This window comes from Phalangium opilio, unplaced genomic scaffold, assembly GCF_054372755.1.
Source record: "Phalangium opilio isolate 3A_F unplaced genomic scaffold, DU_Popi_V2 ptg000024l_1, whole genome shotgun sequence".
Classification (NCBI taxonomy): Eukaryota; Metazoa; Arthropoda; class Arachnida; order Opiliones; family Phalangiidae; genus Phalangium; species Phalangium opilio.
This window is the reverse complement of record NW_028324155.1, coordinates 6,102,819-6,121,939: the sequence shown is the minus strand read 5'-3', so window position 1 is coordinate 6,121,939 and position 19,121 is coordinate 6,102,819. Positions and strand designations below refer to the sequence as shown.

The 19,121-nt window shown below is 37.4% G+C and overlaps 2 protein-coding genes across 2 annotated transcripts; both read right to left on the bottom strand.

Annotated features, from left to right (window-relative positions):
• Window positions 1–314: 314 nt before the first annotated feature.
• MED31 (mediator complex subunit 31) lies at window positions 315–1,259 on the bottom strand. Its single transcript, XM_089868221.1, has 4 exons — window positions 1,004–1,259; window positions 794–874; window positions 635–731; window positions 315–571 (listed from the first exon to the last, which is right to left on the bottom strand). Exons 1-4 carry the CDS (start codon window positions 1,038–1,040, stop codon window positions 337–339), a joined length of 450 nt encoding a protein of 149 aa, XP_089724347.1. The 5' UTR covers window positions 1,041–1,259; the 3' UTR covers window positions 315–336.
• Window positions 1,260–2,180: 921 nt separating this feature from the next.
• Window positions 2,181–7,024, bottom strand: LOC149692456 (uncharacterized). The gene is made up of 2 exons (XM_089868217.1): window positions 5,535–7,024; window positions 2,181–5,060 (listed from the first exon to the last, which is right to left on the bottom strand). The coding sequence occupies exon 2, from the start codon at window positions 4,086–4,088 to the stop codon at window positions 2,217–2,219; it is 1,872 nt and encodes a 623-aa protein (XP_089724343.1). The 5' UTR covers window positions 4,089–5,060; window positions 5,535–7,024; the 3' UTR covers window positions 2,181–2,216.
• Between the last annotated feature and the right edge of the window lie 12,097 nt (window positions 7,025–19,121).

The following is a 19,121-nucleotide window of genomic DNA, read 5'->3' as shown; positions in this document are numbered from 1 at the left end:
AGATCGATATATGGCGTCCTTAGAAACATTAAAAAAATTATCAAAGTATAAAACTTAACATCATAAAGCTTTATCTAGGATACTTTCTTGTTACAAGATTTAAATATTTTTAAGCCTAATTTATGTAAAACAAACTCATTTTAAAAATTTCCTTTGAAACTAATATTTTTGAATAAAATTGATTATATTGAAAAGTTGAAAGGCCATCTACAGAAAGAAATTTAATCTGCACAAGTAATTTACTTACCATAATGCCATGATAAAATGTTTCAGGACCGACTTAATCTGAAAATTAAAGAAACCTAAACAACAACTTATATTATAAATAAAATTATTTTATTTATTTGATTGTTGGGAATTTGGTTGCGTTGTTTGTTGTAATTGTTGAGATTGAGGGGCTGATTGAGCTCCCTCAGTGTGAGGTTGAAGCAAACGTATTCTTTTCCTGGTATAATGTTGCCAATGAAGGAGTTGTTGATCATCAATAAACTTAGCACATTGTGCGCTCATGATTTCTCTCCTAAAATGTTCATACTGAAGAAGTTCCAAAAAGTGTAAACACATTGGATATCTATGATAAAATTTAAATTGCTTAAACCACCTTCCAATAATTTCAAACTGAATAAAATATTACTTCAGATATTTGGCATATTCTGGTTTTTTCCAATACTGCAAATATTTCAGATAATTAACAAATGCTTTGTCTTTCATATAACCTCGTTGAGCTAAAACTAAATTGATAAATTACATTAATTGCGGGTCATTTAGGCGGTTAAATATATTAATTAGTTACAGTTGAGATAGTTGGGATTTCCCAGACATTGAACAAATTCCAGCTCAATTTGGAATCTTAGCTTTTGTTGTTCGTCCGTTTCTACACGGGTAATTTACAGATAAATAAATTCAAATCGCATTAACTCATGCATCAGCGCATTTTAACGATTAGTTTAAACAAACAAACAAACAAAAAAATAGCCCCAAAAATTGATGTTTTAACACTTACCAAGGTCCATGATCCCCATTAAGCCTTTGACGGACATTCTCAGTGACGTTAAAATTTATATTTTTATTTATATAAAAAAATTGCTTTCGAGACGTTAGAATGTTACATTCACCTTCATGAAGATCTAACTCTACTTTTAAATCTACAGTTTAATTATAATATTCCAATTTATTATCATTAAAGCAGAGTCCATTATGGGATGGAAAAGTTCCCCAAAGAAAATTTTGTTAGATTAGCTTTCTCCAGCAGACGACGCAAAGCAGGAAGCCAAAATATTGAACTTCTTAACTCATACACATGCTGCCATCTTTTTTCAAATCCCAAAGTTTTGTGTTATAGTTTTTTAAATTCAAAATTAAAATCAAATAATTAAAATCATTAAATAATTTAAACTCAGCTTGAAAAATAAAATTATCAAAAACCATTATAAACTTGATCAATTGAAGATCAATTTATCAGAGTGTGGGAGGCCTATGAAATTATATAGTTTGTCTGTCCGTTTATAATTAAACGTTTTGATAATAACTAATGACAATCTGAAATCAAAATAAACTAAAACTCGGCCTTGTATCTTTCTGGATGTTGTCTTTTCTGAGCTTAATCGATCATTATGATTGAATTTACAGCAAATTTAATTACGATCCCCTAAAATAATCTAATCACAAAAGGCTACGGTGAACAGCCAATTAGAATTTAGTATTAATAGGGTTAATGCAACCCTGCAGGATAATTATAACTGGATAATTAGCAGCCAATCCAATTACAAGTTGCCACTCTAGGGAAGATCTCTGGTGAGATTATGATCTTCAGTGAGTTGAAATATGATAAAGGAATAAAAAAACTGTTCTTTTGGTGGCGATTTTTCGGGTTTATAATAGATTAGCCTGTAAGTAACGCGGCGACTTTAAAAATAACTTGGCAACCAACTCGAGTATCTTACCCTTTCGCCAAAAAGATAACTTCTTGAGGAAAGGGTTTGGAAAATATTAAATGGACCTTTTCCACGCAACCCAGGAGCTAGATTGGAGCTTACCTTTGATAGAAGGAGTTGTTGTAGACCATATTACGTTTCGGAAGCCAATGGAAGTATTTAATTTTGAAAGCCTAATAAAATAAATGCAGTTATTTTTTCCAACAAGATTATTTTAAAAATTAATACAACAATAACACGTGTAAATGTAGTTTTAAATAAATTCTCATCTGTCTTTATAATTTATTTACAATCTTTTATAGTCGAATAAGATTCGGTTAATTTACATACAAACGAGCTAGTATTTCTATCTCCATCATTGTTATTATTTACATTTAAAGTAGGCTGTGGGAGACGAGGATTGTTTGATATGGCATCGGTGGATTGACATTTAGAATTGCTATTCGGAGTGATATTGGGGTCGTTGCAACTAGATGATTCCGCGTCGTCTGTCACTTCTTTAATTTCCGGAAGCTGATTTCGAACCGGTAGAATACTGTAAATAGTTTTCCTTCTCTGTAACATTCGATTATTGGGCGCCGGTGGACTCCTGCGCGGGAAAACGGGACTTCCCGTTGGAATGTCAACTCCTTCCAGCTTCCTTAGTCCCGATTTCTGATGATTGATATCCGGGGAATTGGGTTCGCTTTGACTGTTCCCGATAAACCCAATTCGTCGACTTAGAAGTTGGTTCAAAGCCTCGACGCAAGGAGCCGTGATAACTATTTCCGGTAGTTCGATCCTTTCCCTAACGGAAGAATTATCTCTTTCATCTTCCTTCTCTTGACCGGCGGTACCACTTCCGGAAGTCGAGCAGTTCATCCATAGTCCACTTTTCGGCGATTCGCATTCGTCTTTCGGGATAATTTCTTGGAAAATCCCGGATGTCGGAGATCCAACTTCAACGACAAAAGAGGGCCGGCGATGAAAAGCTCTGGTTCTCGAATAAGACGAATCGCGATGGGCTTTTAAGGACCCGGTGAAGGGCGAACTCCTTGAGAAGGCCGAGATGGCGTTCTCCCAACCCAAGTAACCAGCTGGAGCTGAGCCTCGTCGGCAAAGAGTTCTTTTTGTGGATGAAGGATTTAAAGAAGCCCGGCTTTCTACCACCCGAATGGCTTCTCTCTTATTCAAGTGTCTTTGTAAAAGCGTCTTGAAGGTTTGACGCAAGACGCGACTCTTGACGCCGTAGACGTAGGCGTTTACCGGGGGTGTACACGTGAAGAGAACCAAACTGATGGTGACGTAAAGAGGGTCAGCGTTCGAACCGGTACTGGCTTCCCATACTATGATACCGAAATATGGCGAGCTTAGGGTTAGCAACGAACCCACTAATTGGAATATAGTAAAAATAGCGTTCTTTCCTTTGAATTTCGATAAATAAAAGGGATTTTTTTGATGAACAACGGTGGCTTGGGCGCTCAAAGTCACGTGGTAAATTGCCGATACGATACGATTCTTATGATATCTGGCAATGATTAGGATATGGTAATTACAGATTAAAACCACGACCAATGGAAGAATTACGGCTAATGTGACGTAAGTGGCGGCGTAACCCAAATCCGAATTACTACCTCGCGTACAATTGGTCAAACAACTAAGCCCGGCGTGATAAAAACCGTAAGTACATACGTCAAACAAAGGAGGTAAGGCTATAACAAACCCTAATATCCATACACCGGCTAAGAAATAAGAGGCGCGTCGAGTATTAATCAACCTGGAATAATGCAAAGGCGTCGCGATCGCCGCGTACCGATCACAACTCAACCCGCAAACAGTCCATAACACAATTACCGGTAACGCCGTCCAAGCGTACCCTTGAATTTCGCAAGTACCAGCTGGCATATACACTTCCCGAAATGCGGATGACGTTGATGACCGCTCGCTATCATTGGACGAAGTACTCCCTTCGGAGGAAAAAATGCCCCATGACGCGTTACCGGCGATGACCACGACGCAAAACACGGTATCCACGAAAGCCAGATGAAGTAACAGCAAGTTATTGGCTGTTTGGATTCGACGGTACCATAAGAGTACCACCAAGATGTAGCCGTTAAATACCAAACCCGTTCCGGCCGCTAAGCTGGTCAATAAACCGTGCAAAACGATGGCCATTTTGATTAACTTAGCGTTGCATGACGGATGACGCGCGGCGTGTTCGCGCGATGGAGTGTTCTCTAAACCCTATAAAATTTAAATTACTCCGACGGCGATAATGAGACATTTTTAAAAGAGAGACTTGAGAAAATGAAAGGTGTCGGACGCTTAGCATAATTAATTATTCACGGCGTATCTTCCAATCCGCCACGGCTTCGTATCTTCGGCAAGTATCTGAGCTCTTGAAGAAAGGCGGCGGTACTTTGGTGGATTAAAATTCATCCATAAAATTAACAAGATTTTACTATCTGACGTGATGGGAGATCAATTTTTCCTTCACTCGTCTTGATTATCTTTTTAACTCGTTAAGCCGATCATGGTTTTACGTCCACCGATGATGATACGCCAACCGAAACTCGACTGTTCCCACCTGTCGGAGAGAGAGGCGAAGGTCCTCTCTTTGAAACATCTCTCGACGTACTGACTCTCGCAATAGGCGGGCCGGATATCGAGAGAGGACAACGGTGGTTTTGAGCTAGGGGGGCTTGGGGGACAGGGTGGTCTGTGGCTGGCTATGGGTTAGCTCGGACGATAATCGATATGAAAAGGCCCTACAGGTGCCTTACAATCAGGGTGAAGGGTGGGCGAACGCCACCCTAGTTTTCTCTCTTTCACCCCTCTTTTCTGCACTCTTCAGTTATAAACAGCTTGGGCGGCTGGCTACGGTGCAAGCTGCCGGCTGAGTACGGACCGAACTAAGCTAAAACTTTACGATTTTTCCACGATAACGCGCGTGCCTAACCGAATAATCGAGGGGGTAACCACTTCACGCCGAACCAAAAATTTTAACAACAACAGATAGGCACGAGTAATTTCCTTTGGATTCGGTTAAGTTTTGAAACGGAGTTAAAGATTCACATTCTTGCGAGGTAACACTAAACCAAGAGTTCCTGGAGGGTATGTCCCCTCGTGTAAAACTCGGTAGGGATGCTGCGAATGGAAAAATAAAATAGAAGAATGAAGAGAGGGGGAGTTAGGATTAAGCGCTTTACCGCTCAGTAAACCCGCCACCCCTCCATCGCCACCGTTTTTCTCCTAGACCTACTTCGAACTTCACCCTCAATTCTAATACTAAAGCAAGCATATACTACTGAAAGATGGGTTTTGTCTCGGGCGTTTCCAGCACCGTAGGAAGGAAGTTAAGCCCCGACCCCCGGCTCAGGATAGGATATATAAAATATCACCGACGTGTTATTATGATTTTATAAAAATCCATCGACGGGGGTTTAAGCCTTGCCAGGTTTGGAAATTAACGGTTACGCGACATACCATAATTAAATGAACGGAGCTTACTTAAACTTACGGTTGGTTATTGCTATGAATTAAATTAGTTTCTCCTCTACTGTGGCGATACGAATAAAAGAAAAGTTTTAAAACTAATAATGAAATATAAACATTTCTTACTCGGGTTATTTTACGGTTCACTTTCAAGTTCAATAAGCGCCGTATAAACTTAATCCGGAGTTTTGTTGTTAAAAATTCATCATAGAAATAAATAAATTCCTGGCTTTTTTAAACTTCTTGATCTTTAAACCGAGTGACTTAGCGCAGTAACCTCTGACAAAAGGGTTTGAAACTATAATTGAAGTACTCCTCTTTTACTTCAAGGCTCTTTTCTCAAGATTCCAGAAAGGCTTCCCTATATAACAGATCGTGCTTTATCGTAACGAAGCTTGGCTTTGACATTTTCCACATTTTTTCATCTTTCCATGGCTACCTCTCTCTCTCACTCTCGGATCATCGATGAAAGATTTTTTTAGATTTCCCCGTACCTGGAGTAGGCTCGTTCTTTTGTATTACGGTTGAAAATGAGCTCTCTTTTCTTTTCAAAAAGTTCATCCCAGGTAAAGATCGCAACGCGTAACAAGGTACATCAGTAAAATTCTATTCATTTCGGTTGTATCTCGCACGCGTTATACGGTTGATGAATTCTCTAGTTGACATCATTAAAAAAAACCCCGGAATTACGGTTGCTATGGCAACGTAAAAACACGTGGGTGAATTTATTTAGTTACAACGCAAATTGAAATTATGTAGTGTCGAATTTTACTTTCTGTAAAAATTTAAAAACCGCGCACCGAGATGTGGAAGACACTAGATTTTTGGAAGCAACCGTTCAACGTAAAGTTCTAAAATAAAACTGAGAGGATGGGAAGAGACGCGAAGAGAAGATAGAGGAAGAAACATCAGTGGCATCATTTTTTTCTCTTCAAGAATAAGAAAACATCTACCCATCTTCAACTATACAGGACTGAGAAAGAACTGAAAAGATTTAACCGAAGAAAGATTCGAATATTTCTTTCTTTCTTTATCTTTCGCCTTAAAACTTTTACGTGTGAAAAGAAGGAGGCTAGAGGAATAATTAAAGAGATATTACGATGGTACACGGCGCTAGTTTTGACACAAGGAATTTAGGCTTAAGGTTTGAATTATAAACTTTCGTAATATAATAATAAATACGCCGCATGAGTATAGCCTATGTTTATGATCCGAACGCTTGTATATACGACCTATTTATTCCTTAGCGGGTTGCGATTGTTGTTGTCGATGGGAAATTAGACAGCAAAGGCCCAACCAAGTTCAATTCATTTTTGGAAAAAAGGAAAAATTGAATTAAGGTTTAGCTACTTTGCATAACCAATATCTCGCGCGTTATATAGAGAAAACGTACCGTCGAAATTGATTTTGAATTCATCACATTATACAAATTGAAACGTGATAATCTTGACCTAGATTCAAATCTAGGCTTAAGCGGTTAATGTTACGGAGAATTAAATTAGACTTAATAAATTCGGGATAAAAGGGGTTTGCAACTTTACACCTTGCATCACTTAAAATGATGAATATCAAACTTACATTGACAGATTCGCGTTGGTAAACCTTATGTTAAATTACCTCATACGCTATATTGTAACGTAAATATTCAGAAAGATAAGTCCATTTCATCTAACCTTTACCGTAAATTTATTCCGTGATAGGGTGCATCCCAACCTCAAAAACTGTTTTCTTTTGCTTTCTTTTTCACTGCAGTCTGCCTAAAAATCTATCCACACCCAAAAAGGCCTATACGTGAGTCGACTAATTTCGTCACAGAGTAGAAAACGTTCTTATGGGTCACGGCAAGAAAGATGCCGGTGCAACTCCCTCTATCTCTCCCGCTCTCTCTCCCTTTAGACTTTGGGAAAAAGGCTCGTGAGTATGGAAGAGACTGAGACATTCGGGAGGTGTTCGGAAAATTCTACAAATCAATCGACCAAGCGAGCTATAGGGAGGACCGGAATCTAGGAACGACCTACATTACTCTTCTCAATCTATTAAACTAAATGTCTTCCTGAATTCCGTCGTCGAGTTAGTCCAAAAAAGCTACATAGGGTGGTGGTGGACTGCTCGCTGGGAAGCGAACCCAATAACCAATATATTGAAATCAGTTTACCGCGAGCACGGTAAAAATAAACTCTAGCTTGGTGAAGGTTGATGTTTGAGGGAAAAGCAAAAACTAAATCCTTTTTTTTTTCTTTTTTAATAAACTAAACGGTTTTCGTTACAAAAAAAAACCATTATTAGCTTACATTTCTTGAAAGTAGATTTAAACGAGACTCCAAAATTAAATAGAGATACATTTTATAGATTGTGGTTACGCGTCGGTATCTGCAGCATAAGGAGTTCCAAAAAGGGAGGGGAAGGACAATATTCTAGAAGAAGTGGGTTCTATGAGCGATTTTGAGTAGAAAATGTTCCATGACATTTGACCCTGAGGGTCACCTTTTGCAAATTATAATTAGAGGGCAATAAAATTAATGTCACACGTACATTTATTATGTTTCTTTCGCTTACGCCCAAAACGCCCTAAAACCTAATGCGATGTAAAAAGAAAAAAAACACACCAGGGAAAACGAGGCTCAGCGGGTTACGTCAGGGAATTGGTAAGCGAAATCTTATATTACGGTAGGGACGACCCTCAATTTCTATGCGAAATGACGAAATATTTTAATATGAGAGAGAGAGAGAGAGAGAGAGAGAGAGAGAGAGGGGGGTAGGGAGGGAGTGTGAGAGAGGGGGAAAATATGCGAAAGGGAGAAATTTCTTAGAAGATATGAAGAAATGAAGGAGGTATGAGATTGGAAAAACGCGACTGGAGATTGTGTTCCGCAACTCTTTTGTCATTGTATGTTTGTATGTAAAAAAAGATGAATAATAAAAAAGAGGTTATATAAGATATGAATAATAATAATAAAAAAATCAGGGGTTTTTTTTCGGTAAAAATACCACTTTTAACTTTGAATAAATATTTAAGTTGGTTTCTTAAAATTTAAATATATATTCTTAAAGAGTATCCATATGGTAACTGAATTTTAATACTAATCTGGTTTAGAAATAAGCGGTTTACGAAAACTATTGTAGGACGATTTCGTTAAGTTTAAATTTCAAGAGAAATTGTACGAGTAAAATGTCTAGAGAGCTAGACGTTTTATGCAAGGTCAATTTCTTAAATTAAATAAAAATAATAAAAATTGTTTTATGGGATGAAATTTCAATGATAAAGCCCCTGTAGGCTGGCTTTTCCTTGAGCACTGGTGCGTCGCGTGGTAAACATTTCTACAGGCGTTCTACGTAAAACGTCTGTGGTCTCCAGGACGAAGATGTCTTTCACGTCTTAATGGCGTGTCCAGAGACATGTGCCTCCCCCGCGACTTCCGATTGGCGACATGTCAATCGTGGTAGCCCGTTGGAAGTCGTCCTAGGTCTGGAGGGCTCCGTGTGGGACCACGACGCCGTTCGGGCCATCCTCACGACCTGGTGGACCAAAAATGAAGCCTGGCGACGCGCCCACCCTGACTCGTCCATACCACATTATCTGGACCGATAGGTCTCAAGACTTCCGTCCCCCGCTGCCACCACAAACATTTGCGCATTTTGTTGGACCTATTAACTTCTGCTGCGCTCCCCCAATTGTAGGGAGCCGCCCTGTTTCAAAAGGGCGTACCATTGTACGGCGAACAATTAAACCTGTAAACCTGTAAACCTGTATAAGGGAAAACCCCTAAAAGTTGGCCGTCACTCTCAAAAATTAATATAAAGGTCTCGTCAAATAAACGGTCTTAAACTTTAAGAAGTACGCGTTAACCGAGTTTAAAACTTTTAAAATTCGCGTTAAAACGATCCTGGGAAATACGTGCTTGACGGAAACGTTAATGCGATTAAACTAAATATAAACTAAACTCACTATCACGTAATTCTCTCGTCTCAAAAACTTTTAAAGTTTCGTTACTTTGAGTTTATTCAAATGCAAATGCGACTCCAAGGAGAAGGTAAGCTTTAAGAGATAATCTTTCAGGCGAAACGGTCAGTGGAAAACGCCATTAAGCAGTTAATAAGATTTCCTTCCCGACAAAATAAATATAATAAAGACATTCCCAAGTGTCACTTCTAAAATGGGGTTTCGTAGAAACTTTGAGAGAGAGAGAAAAACGTAAATAGTTCTTACGTAAAATTATTTGTTTTGAGACAAATATCGGTCTCAACATCGATGTACATCAAGTACAATAATAAACCTTAAAGTCTATTTCATTAAAAAAACCCATAGACTCACTGAAGAATCGAAATGGGATGAACAATTCTTAATTTGTTTCTAAACCTTCGCGATTCATTAAATGTTTCCCGGTTTAATTGAATTAATTGCTGGAATTAATTGGTGGAAATTTCTCAAACTTTTTAATACCGTTTTCTCACACCAGGAGATTTTACGAATAAAAATAACCCAGTAAGGGTGGTTTCCACGTTTTGCAGCGAAGTCGCCTTAGCCTTAACATAGTAACATATAAAGGGATGCTAATTCCCAGTAGGATATACATAGGTAAAGGGTAAAAACCGAAACGCAAAAGGACAAAATTGGACGCGAACAAAATGAATGATGTATTTTTAGGGAATTAGGGACACGGATCTTACGATTACTTTCAATTTCGTTCAGGATGAGTAAATTAATAAAGATAGAAAGAACCCTGACAGAAATAAATAATTCACGGGATGACCCGCCTTAATCTCTATTAAATATTCCAACTCGAATATACCCGTAGGAGATAAGGAAAGAAAGAAATAGATCAAAAAGTGTTTATGTAATTGCAGAAATGGTACCCCTAGTATTATTTGACATAATGTTACAGTTAAAACGAAGATAAGTTTGCCTTCTCCTTCAATGACGGGTTACATCAGTGGGGAACATCTTTAGAGACAAACTTGGCTGAATTTTCCGTCGCTTCGGATGGTTGTTGCCAAAAGGCGAACATTTCGTTTTTGGAGCGCAGTAAGAAGAGTTTTCAACGAAGGTAAAAATCGTCGTTATATAACAATTCGTTCAGCTTTTGTCTGTCTGCATTGCGAGAGAGAGAGAGAGAGAGAGAGAGAGAGAGAGAGAGAGAGAGAGAGAGAGAGAGAGAGAGAGAGAGACTTCATCTTTAGGGAGATTATTCTTGGCTCAAAATGAGTCAAAAGTGGGAAGTAAGGCAAAATTCTTCATTTTCTCATCATTCAAAAACTTGGAATATTCCCTAACGCCATTATAAAAAGCTAGACTTAATAGATTCTCGTTTATCAGTACCTGAAGTAAAGTGTTAAAACCTCCAAAAAAAAATAATAATAAAAAGGCGGGAAAACCAGTCAGTTCCGGACGGTCCCAATCTTCCGCCATCCATAACTTATTAATTTTTTGTCCCTTATCCTTTCATTATTCTTTCTTCTGGTCCTGGAATGAAAGGATATAGACCTAGAATACTTTCCATCCAGATAAAGGAAATGTACTCTAGATGTCGTCATTGGTTTTTCATCTACAGACTACTTCGCTATTCACCTAATCTCGGAGTCTACTCGCTAATGAACTTGGATCCATGCTCCTTCGCGGGGCAGGATGGAACTAGAGAACCTCCTTCCGGTACACCATAAAAAAGAGTGCATATATCTTGGGGCTCTTAAGAGCCAGTTCGAAATGAGTAGTACTCTGTACTCTTAAGCTAAATTATTACCAAAGCCGCTGCTGGCTCTGTTCTGGGAAACAAGGAGTAAGTACATATAGAGAGTAAAGAGGAAGTAATTAAAAATGTTATTTTTGTACGAGCGCGGTCTGCATTTGATGTCTTATTACGTGCATGAATGAATTTGAAAATTAATTAACCTCCATTCAGAATATTTTAATTTAGAAAATGGATCCTACCGCATGCACATACAATTTCAATTTAAAAACGTATCTCAAAATATAGAACGAAATATATTTATTTCAGAAACATGGAAACCGATAAACCTCAATTTTTGCGATATTTTTACACCTATACAGAAATAGAAAGAGATCTCTCACTGAGGCCAGCGTGATATACGGACTAGCAGAAACCAGTATACAGGCAGAACTTTCTTGTCTCTATCATCCCCATCCTTCTTTTCGTTTACTATCTTCCGATGGACCAATTCGAAATAAATTTACTGACCCTTTTCTTTAGGCTTTCACTTTGAAGAATTGATAACGGAAGGAAAGGCAAGCGTGTGTGTTCAGGAAAAATGTTCATCGGAAGATGTTTCTCTTTTCTCTATACTATACAAAAGCACCAAACCGAAAAGGTATTTTGGCCGCTACCTTGAACTGTGGGTATTGATTTCTAAGTTTCTACTATATTGTTCAACTTATTTGAGCCAATAAAGAGATTTACGGAGAAGATGTAGAAAATCGTAAGAAATTAGATACAATATATTTTCATCTCTCCCTTCTGTCTCTCGAAATACTCATTCCTTATAATGGGGCAGTTACTCGGTATATTTTTTTTCTTCAAAATTAGCCAAGGGTTTGGGAGTAAACCAAGGTAGGTACTCAAATATTACAACTTTGTATTCATTCCACCACACATCTCAAACAACCAAGAACAGAGAAGGGAATGTAAGAAAAACATTTTCATTCCTCACCTTGTCTCACTTTGATCCGTACGTTTTCTTTTCATATTTTATAAGTTACCAAAAGAAGAAACCAAAAGAGAAAAAAAATAAACACACATTGATTCTCATCCTTTGATGCGCTAAGCCTAACTTTGCATACGCCCAGTAATGTTTGGAATATTTTGGCTAGAGTTATTTCCCGGGGTATTTGGAGACCCCAAAGCAACCTTTGAATTTTCTAAAATAAAGTACAAGAGAGCGAGGAAAGGAATTAATAATCTTGTCAGAAGATGTCCGCCGACAAATTTGACGATGACGATGTTAGGGAAGGGAATTAGGCCTAATTATGTAGACTTCAAAGTAGTGAAGATAGTGAAGGTAAAGTGAGAGAGCTCTTGTTTATGTTATGATTTTAGGAGAGGCTCGTTAGCGGATGTCATATTTTTCCAAATTTTAATATTTTTAACTAATTTTCAAAAGATAAATTGGTTTGTAGGGCAACTTTTACATTTCTAATTAGCGGTCATTGGTCATTCCGAGCTGGCATAAATACCTTAATGGAAAGTTATTATTAAAAGCTAATCCAGATGGTTTTCTGGATTATTTTCCCAAAAATGTCCGCTGTTATATGTATCCTCAAAGCAATGAGAGTTTTAACCTACTTTGATAACTAAATAAACTCCTAAATCCATATAAAGTATGTACATTTTTCACTTTCGCTCTAGCGGCCATGCCACATACCGTGGACGTGAATTTATTATATCCCCCCTTGAATACTCAATCCTCATTTTTAAAACCTAAAATTTTGTCACATTCAAATACGAAAAATGTTTTATAATTCGTGAATTTTAAAAGTTTTTAAATTATAAAATATTATATTCCTTAGAAAATTAAATAAATTCACAAAGGGAGAGTTTCCTAGGTAGTACAACTTCGCGTCCATTGGTCGGGCGAAATTATGATGGAACGATTTCTAGCTTCAACCAAAACTGGCTAAACCTAATTTGTCAGCGTAGTTGGCCGTTCGCGAAAGGGCGCGCTATGGCCAAAGCAATGTACTAGAATGTTTTCCCGACCCGAGATTCGAGTTAATAACAAACGCAGGGTCACTAAAAAAACAAACAAGACAAGACACGGTTGAAACGAGGCTTTACCTCTATTCGCAATTCAGCTTGAAAAATATTAATACGCAAGTCCGAGCGTCACAAAATATCATAAAGGACAAAGAAAAAACAGCCTCAGGAGCTTGTTAAGGGAAGCGGGTTCCTTCCAACGCGTACCTATAAGAGTTGCTATGGAGAACGTTACCAGAGAATCAACTTGGGATTATATCTATTTTTACGAGGCACCAGAGAGATGTTTCTTTCTCTGTTCTTTGGGCAACGGGGGAGTAGGTTGAAGGGAGAGAAACCAGAGTTTATATTACATAAAAGACAATTTCACAGTGGTCAGACAAGTTGCGTGGGCGGGCGCAAGACTGAAGGCGAATGGGGTGGAAAGAAAAAAAACACTGTTATTTTTAGGTTTCTGTGGTTTTTATAAAGTGATTGTAACACTTTTATATCTATTTGTCATTATAAGTAAGGTTTACTTCTAAGACACAACAAGTCATTTCATTATTTCATAAGTCTGATATAAACAATGAAATCTTACACGTCTGTCTAGCCTAGATTTAAATGAAGCTCATTTAGCCTAGCATCAAATCAGAAATACTCTTACTACATAATCCTTTTTATCCTTAGATTGTGGTACAGTGTCAAAAAAAGTTTGAGAAATTTCGTATATAAGATGGACACTTTCCCGATAACACAATTTAAGAAGACTATAAGAACCATCCATATAAAGTATAAACAGACGATGATAATAATAAGATTCGGTATCTAAGTAGCTGGCAACATCAATTATTTAATAAGATTGGAAAGAGAAGAATTAGATCTTCAAAGGATTTCCCCGGATATCTTATAGAACCAGAGCTTATCCAACATTTAAAGATTCCCATATCTCCGCAGATCGAAAGAATTTTAATGGGGGCGAAAATAGTGTCTGACACCTCGAATCGCGAAAGACCTCGACCCAGTTGTTGCGTGTCGGTGTTGGTAAGGATGAGGAGAAGAGAGAAGAGAAGATGCTGCTTTTTACCGACCGACGTAGCGACCGCATCGGGTGGCATATTTCTTGTTTAAAACGCTCTTCTGGGATTAGAGGCTCAAGGGAAAAGGGAGCTAGCGAGTTAACCTAGCAGCCAGTGCTAGTGCTATCCGACGCTGCATGGACGGCGTCAAAAATCCTTTCACGTCATATACTGAATTGTCCCAGTCTCCGCAGTCGTTTTATCGCTACGACTTGACGTACGTACGTAAAAAGAATAAAATAGTAGATCCAAAGGGGGCGCGGAAGCTAAAGGTGTTAGTTAGTACATAGCTATATAGGAAAGAGACAACGTCCATTTCCAGGGTTTTGCCGCTATCCTATCAAACAGGCGGGCAAACATTTACACTGCGACTAAAGGATCATTTTCTTACTTTCTTGATCCCTTGGCGTTTTACCAGTGGATATTCTTCTATTCAATTTATAAGAAGTAATAAAGGAAACTTTGGGGGAATGGGGAAAAACAGTAAAAGGAAGCTATAAGATGCGGTTAAACTTTGGCTGAACTAACCGTTACAAGTTGAGTCGCGGTTTTCCAACACCGCTTGGTTTAAGGTTGTTAGACAGAGCGAGAACGGCAAATAACTTTACTTTATAGTAGACAAATATATTAAATAAGAACGCCTTTGAGAATACACTAGAAGATACTTGCACATCTCTTTTTCTGTTTCGTAATATTGAAGCCTGGTTTTTTTGTTTTTTTTTTTTGAAGTGTTGTCAGACTGTTTATGAGTTCAGTTTGAATCAATACTTGACTAACTCCCCTCACCAATTAACGATCTGACAACACTGAACTGTAGTTAATGCTGAGAGAAAGGGTGGAGGATTTTAAGTGTTGTTTAATCTCAAAATAGACAAAATGAACAGCTTATGTACATTAAGCGATTTTCCTTATCAAGTTTTATTTGTCTATTAGCCAGGATTTCACTCATTTTACCTCAAGGGTTATATAGAAAAAACCCCAAAATTGGGGCTTTATTTTTACCCAAGCTTTAATATCGTTATTAAGCTTGCGCGAGGGATTCTGGGATACGTATATACGATCCTTGGTATGTTGCTAACCTTAAGCGATTAATGTATATATTTTTTTGTGGTGTGCGAGGACTAACTCTTGTAAGTATGGGCTTAACTCGATTATTTAGGGCAAGCTAAACTTGCAGAGCCCCAGACTCTGTTCCTTCGATCATTAGCCCCTAGTGGAGTGTAAGTACCCTAGAAGTACATGTATACAGGGTGTTTGTGAAAGGTCCATCAATAATGAAAGGGCGTATTTATTGGGTCATTTTGAGTCGAAAATGTTCTATGACATTTTTCCGTCCGGGCCACTGTTTTCAAGTTATGATTGGAGTAATTTACGGATGACCCCCTTAAATTTAATTAAGAAATTGAAAGACAGCGCTAATTTAATGAAGGGGTCATCCCTAAAATATTCAAATCATAACTCGAAAACCGTGGGTCGGACGGCAAAATGTCATAGAACATTTTCGACTCAAAATGGCCCAATAAATACGCCCTTTCATTATTGATGGACTTTTCGAAAACACCCTGTATAGTGGACTAGGATGCTTTATTGGGTGTTGTGTCAAGCAAGCTGGTATAAGGTGGAGGTAGAATGAAGGAATGTATATGCTTGAATGCATGCAAACGGGCGAATATGTTAAAGCCGGTTAATTTTGGCGAAATCGGCCAAGCAATGATCTCCAAAAACTCGTTAAAATGTTAAGGGAGAGGGGGATACATTTTTGGGAACATAAGCAAGGTATTGAAGCAGCTTAGACATGCAAATTATTTCCCCAAACAAGAAATTACGTGACGCAAAGGTTTTAGAATAAAATTAAGTACTTTCCCAGTAATCCTTGACCCATGACAACCCTGTTAACTAATCATTATAATTGATTCGTCATCAACATTCATTTATGGGAAGTTATGCTGATAAATTCAAGTTTAACAATATTAGATGTTAATTTTTACTTATCAGAAGCTCAGAAGCGATTTACGCAAAACGAGGTTAAAAAGGAGAGCGTGAAAATGTAGCTTAAAATTTAACAAGCCACTCTTAAAATATTTGTCAACATAGAAATAAATATCATAAATTTCTCTTCAGTTACAAATTATTATTATTTTCTGCTTTTAAGCATCTATTGGGATCAATAAACAAAATAACTCGTAAATAACTCACCCCTACTTAAATAAACACCATTCTATAGAATTTAACTAATCAAACGTGGAGCGGGAAACTAAATTTCGCAGTTCGGTTCAAGAACCCCCAAGAGAGATAGATCCAAGATATAAACGATATATATAAGGGATTCCAATCAAATGATTCAAATAATTGGGACCGATGGAAACAGATATTCGGTGCGTAGACCATTTTTTTATTTTTATTGAATTTCGCCATCAGCATCGCAAATGACTAGGATTTAGGGATGCGGAGGAGAGGAACCAATTTCAAGATGAGGATGAGGAGATATAGGATAAGAGGGGAAAATCTGGGGGATTTCAGTTCAAATCGGCGTAACACGAGAAATCTCTTTATTTTTCAATGGCCATTATTAAATCCAATAGGGGATAAGGGTCAGTCAATGTAGGTTGTTGAAGAATGGAAATAAAATTTCTTTTTGTTTCCACTTCAAACTGTTCAGTATATATCTCTTCGGGATGGTAGAAAGATGCTGCCAAAGTAAAGAGATGGAAAAATCTCGTTGAAACTTTTATTATTTTTTTTTTTTTTTTTGGTCCTCAATCATAAGAACGGCTTTAGTTAAATCAACAGAGCGGAATTAAAAATGCCCTGGGCCTTTTTAGTTTAAAAACAACTAGCTTTTAACGTCCGAAGTTGGATAGATTTATTTGTAGTTGGTTATATATAAAGTTCGCTAAATAAATTCTGCGGATTTTTATAAATATATTGGTATAAATGAAATAAATGTTTTGAAAGATAACTTTTGAAACTGACCGCATGAATTCCCTTAAAATATTTTGAGAAATAAATACGTAATACATATGTATCATTTAGTCTATTAATGTTATGCTTCATTCTGATAAAGATCCCAAAACATTTATCCTAAGCCTAACTCAAAATATCCTTTTCGGGAATCGTAATTTGCTTTTCCAAAGTTATTGAATTTAAAAACGAACTTAAATTATGGACTTTTGATATAATTACAGCCAAAAAAGGGAAAGGAACAGCTAAACATCTCGAACTAAAGCTGGGAAAAGTGGCGGAAGAGAAAATGAGAAAGATAGAAGAAAAAAAAACCTGGTAAAAATACACACTTTAGCGACTGGAAATGTCAAAAATCTTTTAGAAAGTACAAGCGCAATTTCTTTTTTTTTTTCTTCTTTTCTCTCTCTCTCTCTCCTTGAAAAAACAAAACGGGTGGAAACGGTGATGTAACTTCAAATAGGATCTTTTTTATTTATTTTTTTCTTAAACCGCACCGCAATTTTTCCCGCCTTTTCCCTATGGCTCTGAAGCATCATCTTCTTCCATCGCGGAAAAATAATCATCGAGGCCATAAATTTAAGGAGTTCGTTTGACACTCGCAAAATCGTATTCTCCCCATACGCCACAAAAAAAAATATATCTTTCCAAAATACAAAAAAAAAGAAGTTGACAGTCATATTATGCGAGTTTTTTCAACACCGTTTTTCCGTATTTGGATTATTTTAGACTTAATTTTCTATTCTTACTTGTGAAACTTAAAATTCCTTAACAGGCTTATGCCCAACACTCTCGTGAAACTATACAAGGTGTTCCTATAAAGAGGACTATACAAGGTGTTCCCATAGACATACAAAGAGGGTAGACATGTTGAAAAATAATGTTTTTAATGCCAATCCTCGAGAACCATGTACATTATCGCCATTATTTGAGCCCGGGCAATTTTTGGGCTTTTTTTTTTTATTTCAGCCCGGGAAATGTTTGGCTATTTTTTTTATTTCAGTCCGGTCAATTTTTGGGCTATTTTTCATTTGAGCCCGGGCAATTTTTGGTCTTTTTTGTATTTGAGCAAGGAAAATTTTTGGGCTAATTTTTTATTTGAGCCCGGACAATATTTGGGCTAATTTTTTATTTGAGCCCGGGCAATTTTTGGGCTAATTTTTCATTTGAGCCCGGGCAATTTTTGGCCCGTATAACAAGGAAATAGTTACTAAATTAATGGCAGACTTATCTGAAACACCCTGTATGTATATTGATTGGACGAGCGTTGAACACCTAGACCTATACGGGAAATGTTAATTTTTCAAAAAAGACAAAAGTGGGAGGCGACGAAGGGAATAAATGAGATTATAAGCGCTGAGAAAAGAATTCAACCGTGACTGTTCGCCAAGTAAGATCGTGCAAGTTGTTAAGTTGAGGCAGTGGTTGAGGAGGACTCCTTGGAAAGTGCCCGGGGAATAAATTTGCATGATTAGGTTTAAGAGTCCTCATCTCATTTTTCCGCTAACGTCTCTTTCTCTTATAATTAAAACGTTATTGGAGGATAAATTACCAGGAAAAATTGGCCAAATTTAACCAAAATCATTTGAAGTGAGATGGTCTCGGATAACTATGGTAAACCTGAGATTTAACATCGATTTATTGCTAATTTTGGGTGTAAAACGTGCTCGATTCTTTTACAGAGTTGAGATTTACTGAATAAGATAGATTTCCATGTCTGGGAGATCCGGATGAAAATGGTCTATATACGTTATTAATGACGTGTCGCTCGCGTAGACCAAAATCGTCTATAATAGGCTAAAAACTAACTAGTCTATAGCGTCTCGTAAAAGCGCTGCAAGCCCTATATAATATAGGGGGCGTTAACTCAGACGCGTAACGACATCCGTAAGAGCTTTGATAATGGCCTAAAAACGCAAAAAATAGACATTTTGCGGCGCGATAGAGGTAATATTAAGCATTATCCGTGTTTAAAATAACTTTTTTAT

What these genes read in the sequence shown, in the direction of transcription:
- MED31 (XM_089868221.1), bottom strand. Translation starts at nt 1,040, where the DNA reads ATGTCCGTCAAAGGCTTAATGGGGATCATGGACCTTG. An exon ending in AATGGGGATCATGGACCTTG is followed by an intron (nt 875 to 1,003) that starts GTAAGTGTTAAA and finishes TTACCCGTGTAG; the next exon opens with AAACGGACGAACAACAAAAG. An exon ending in GAATATGCCAAATATCTGAA is followed by an intron (nt 572 to 634) that starts GTAATATTTTAT and finishes ATTTTATCATAG; the next exon opens with ATATCCAATGTGTTTACACT.
- LOC149692456 (XM_089868217.1), bottom strand. Translation starts at nt 4,088, where the DNA reads ATGGCCATCGTTTTGCACGGTTTATTGACCAGCTTAGCGGCCGGAACG.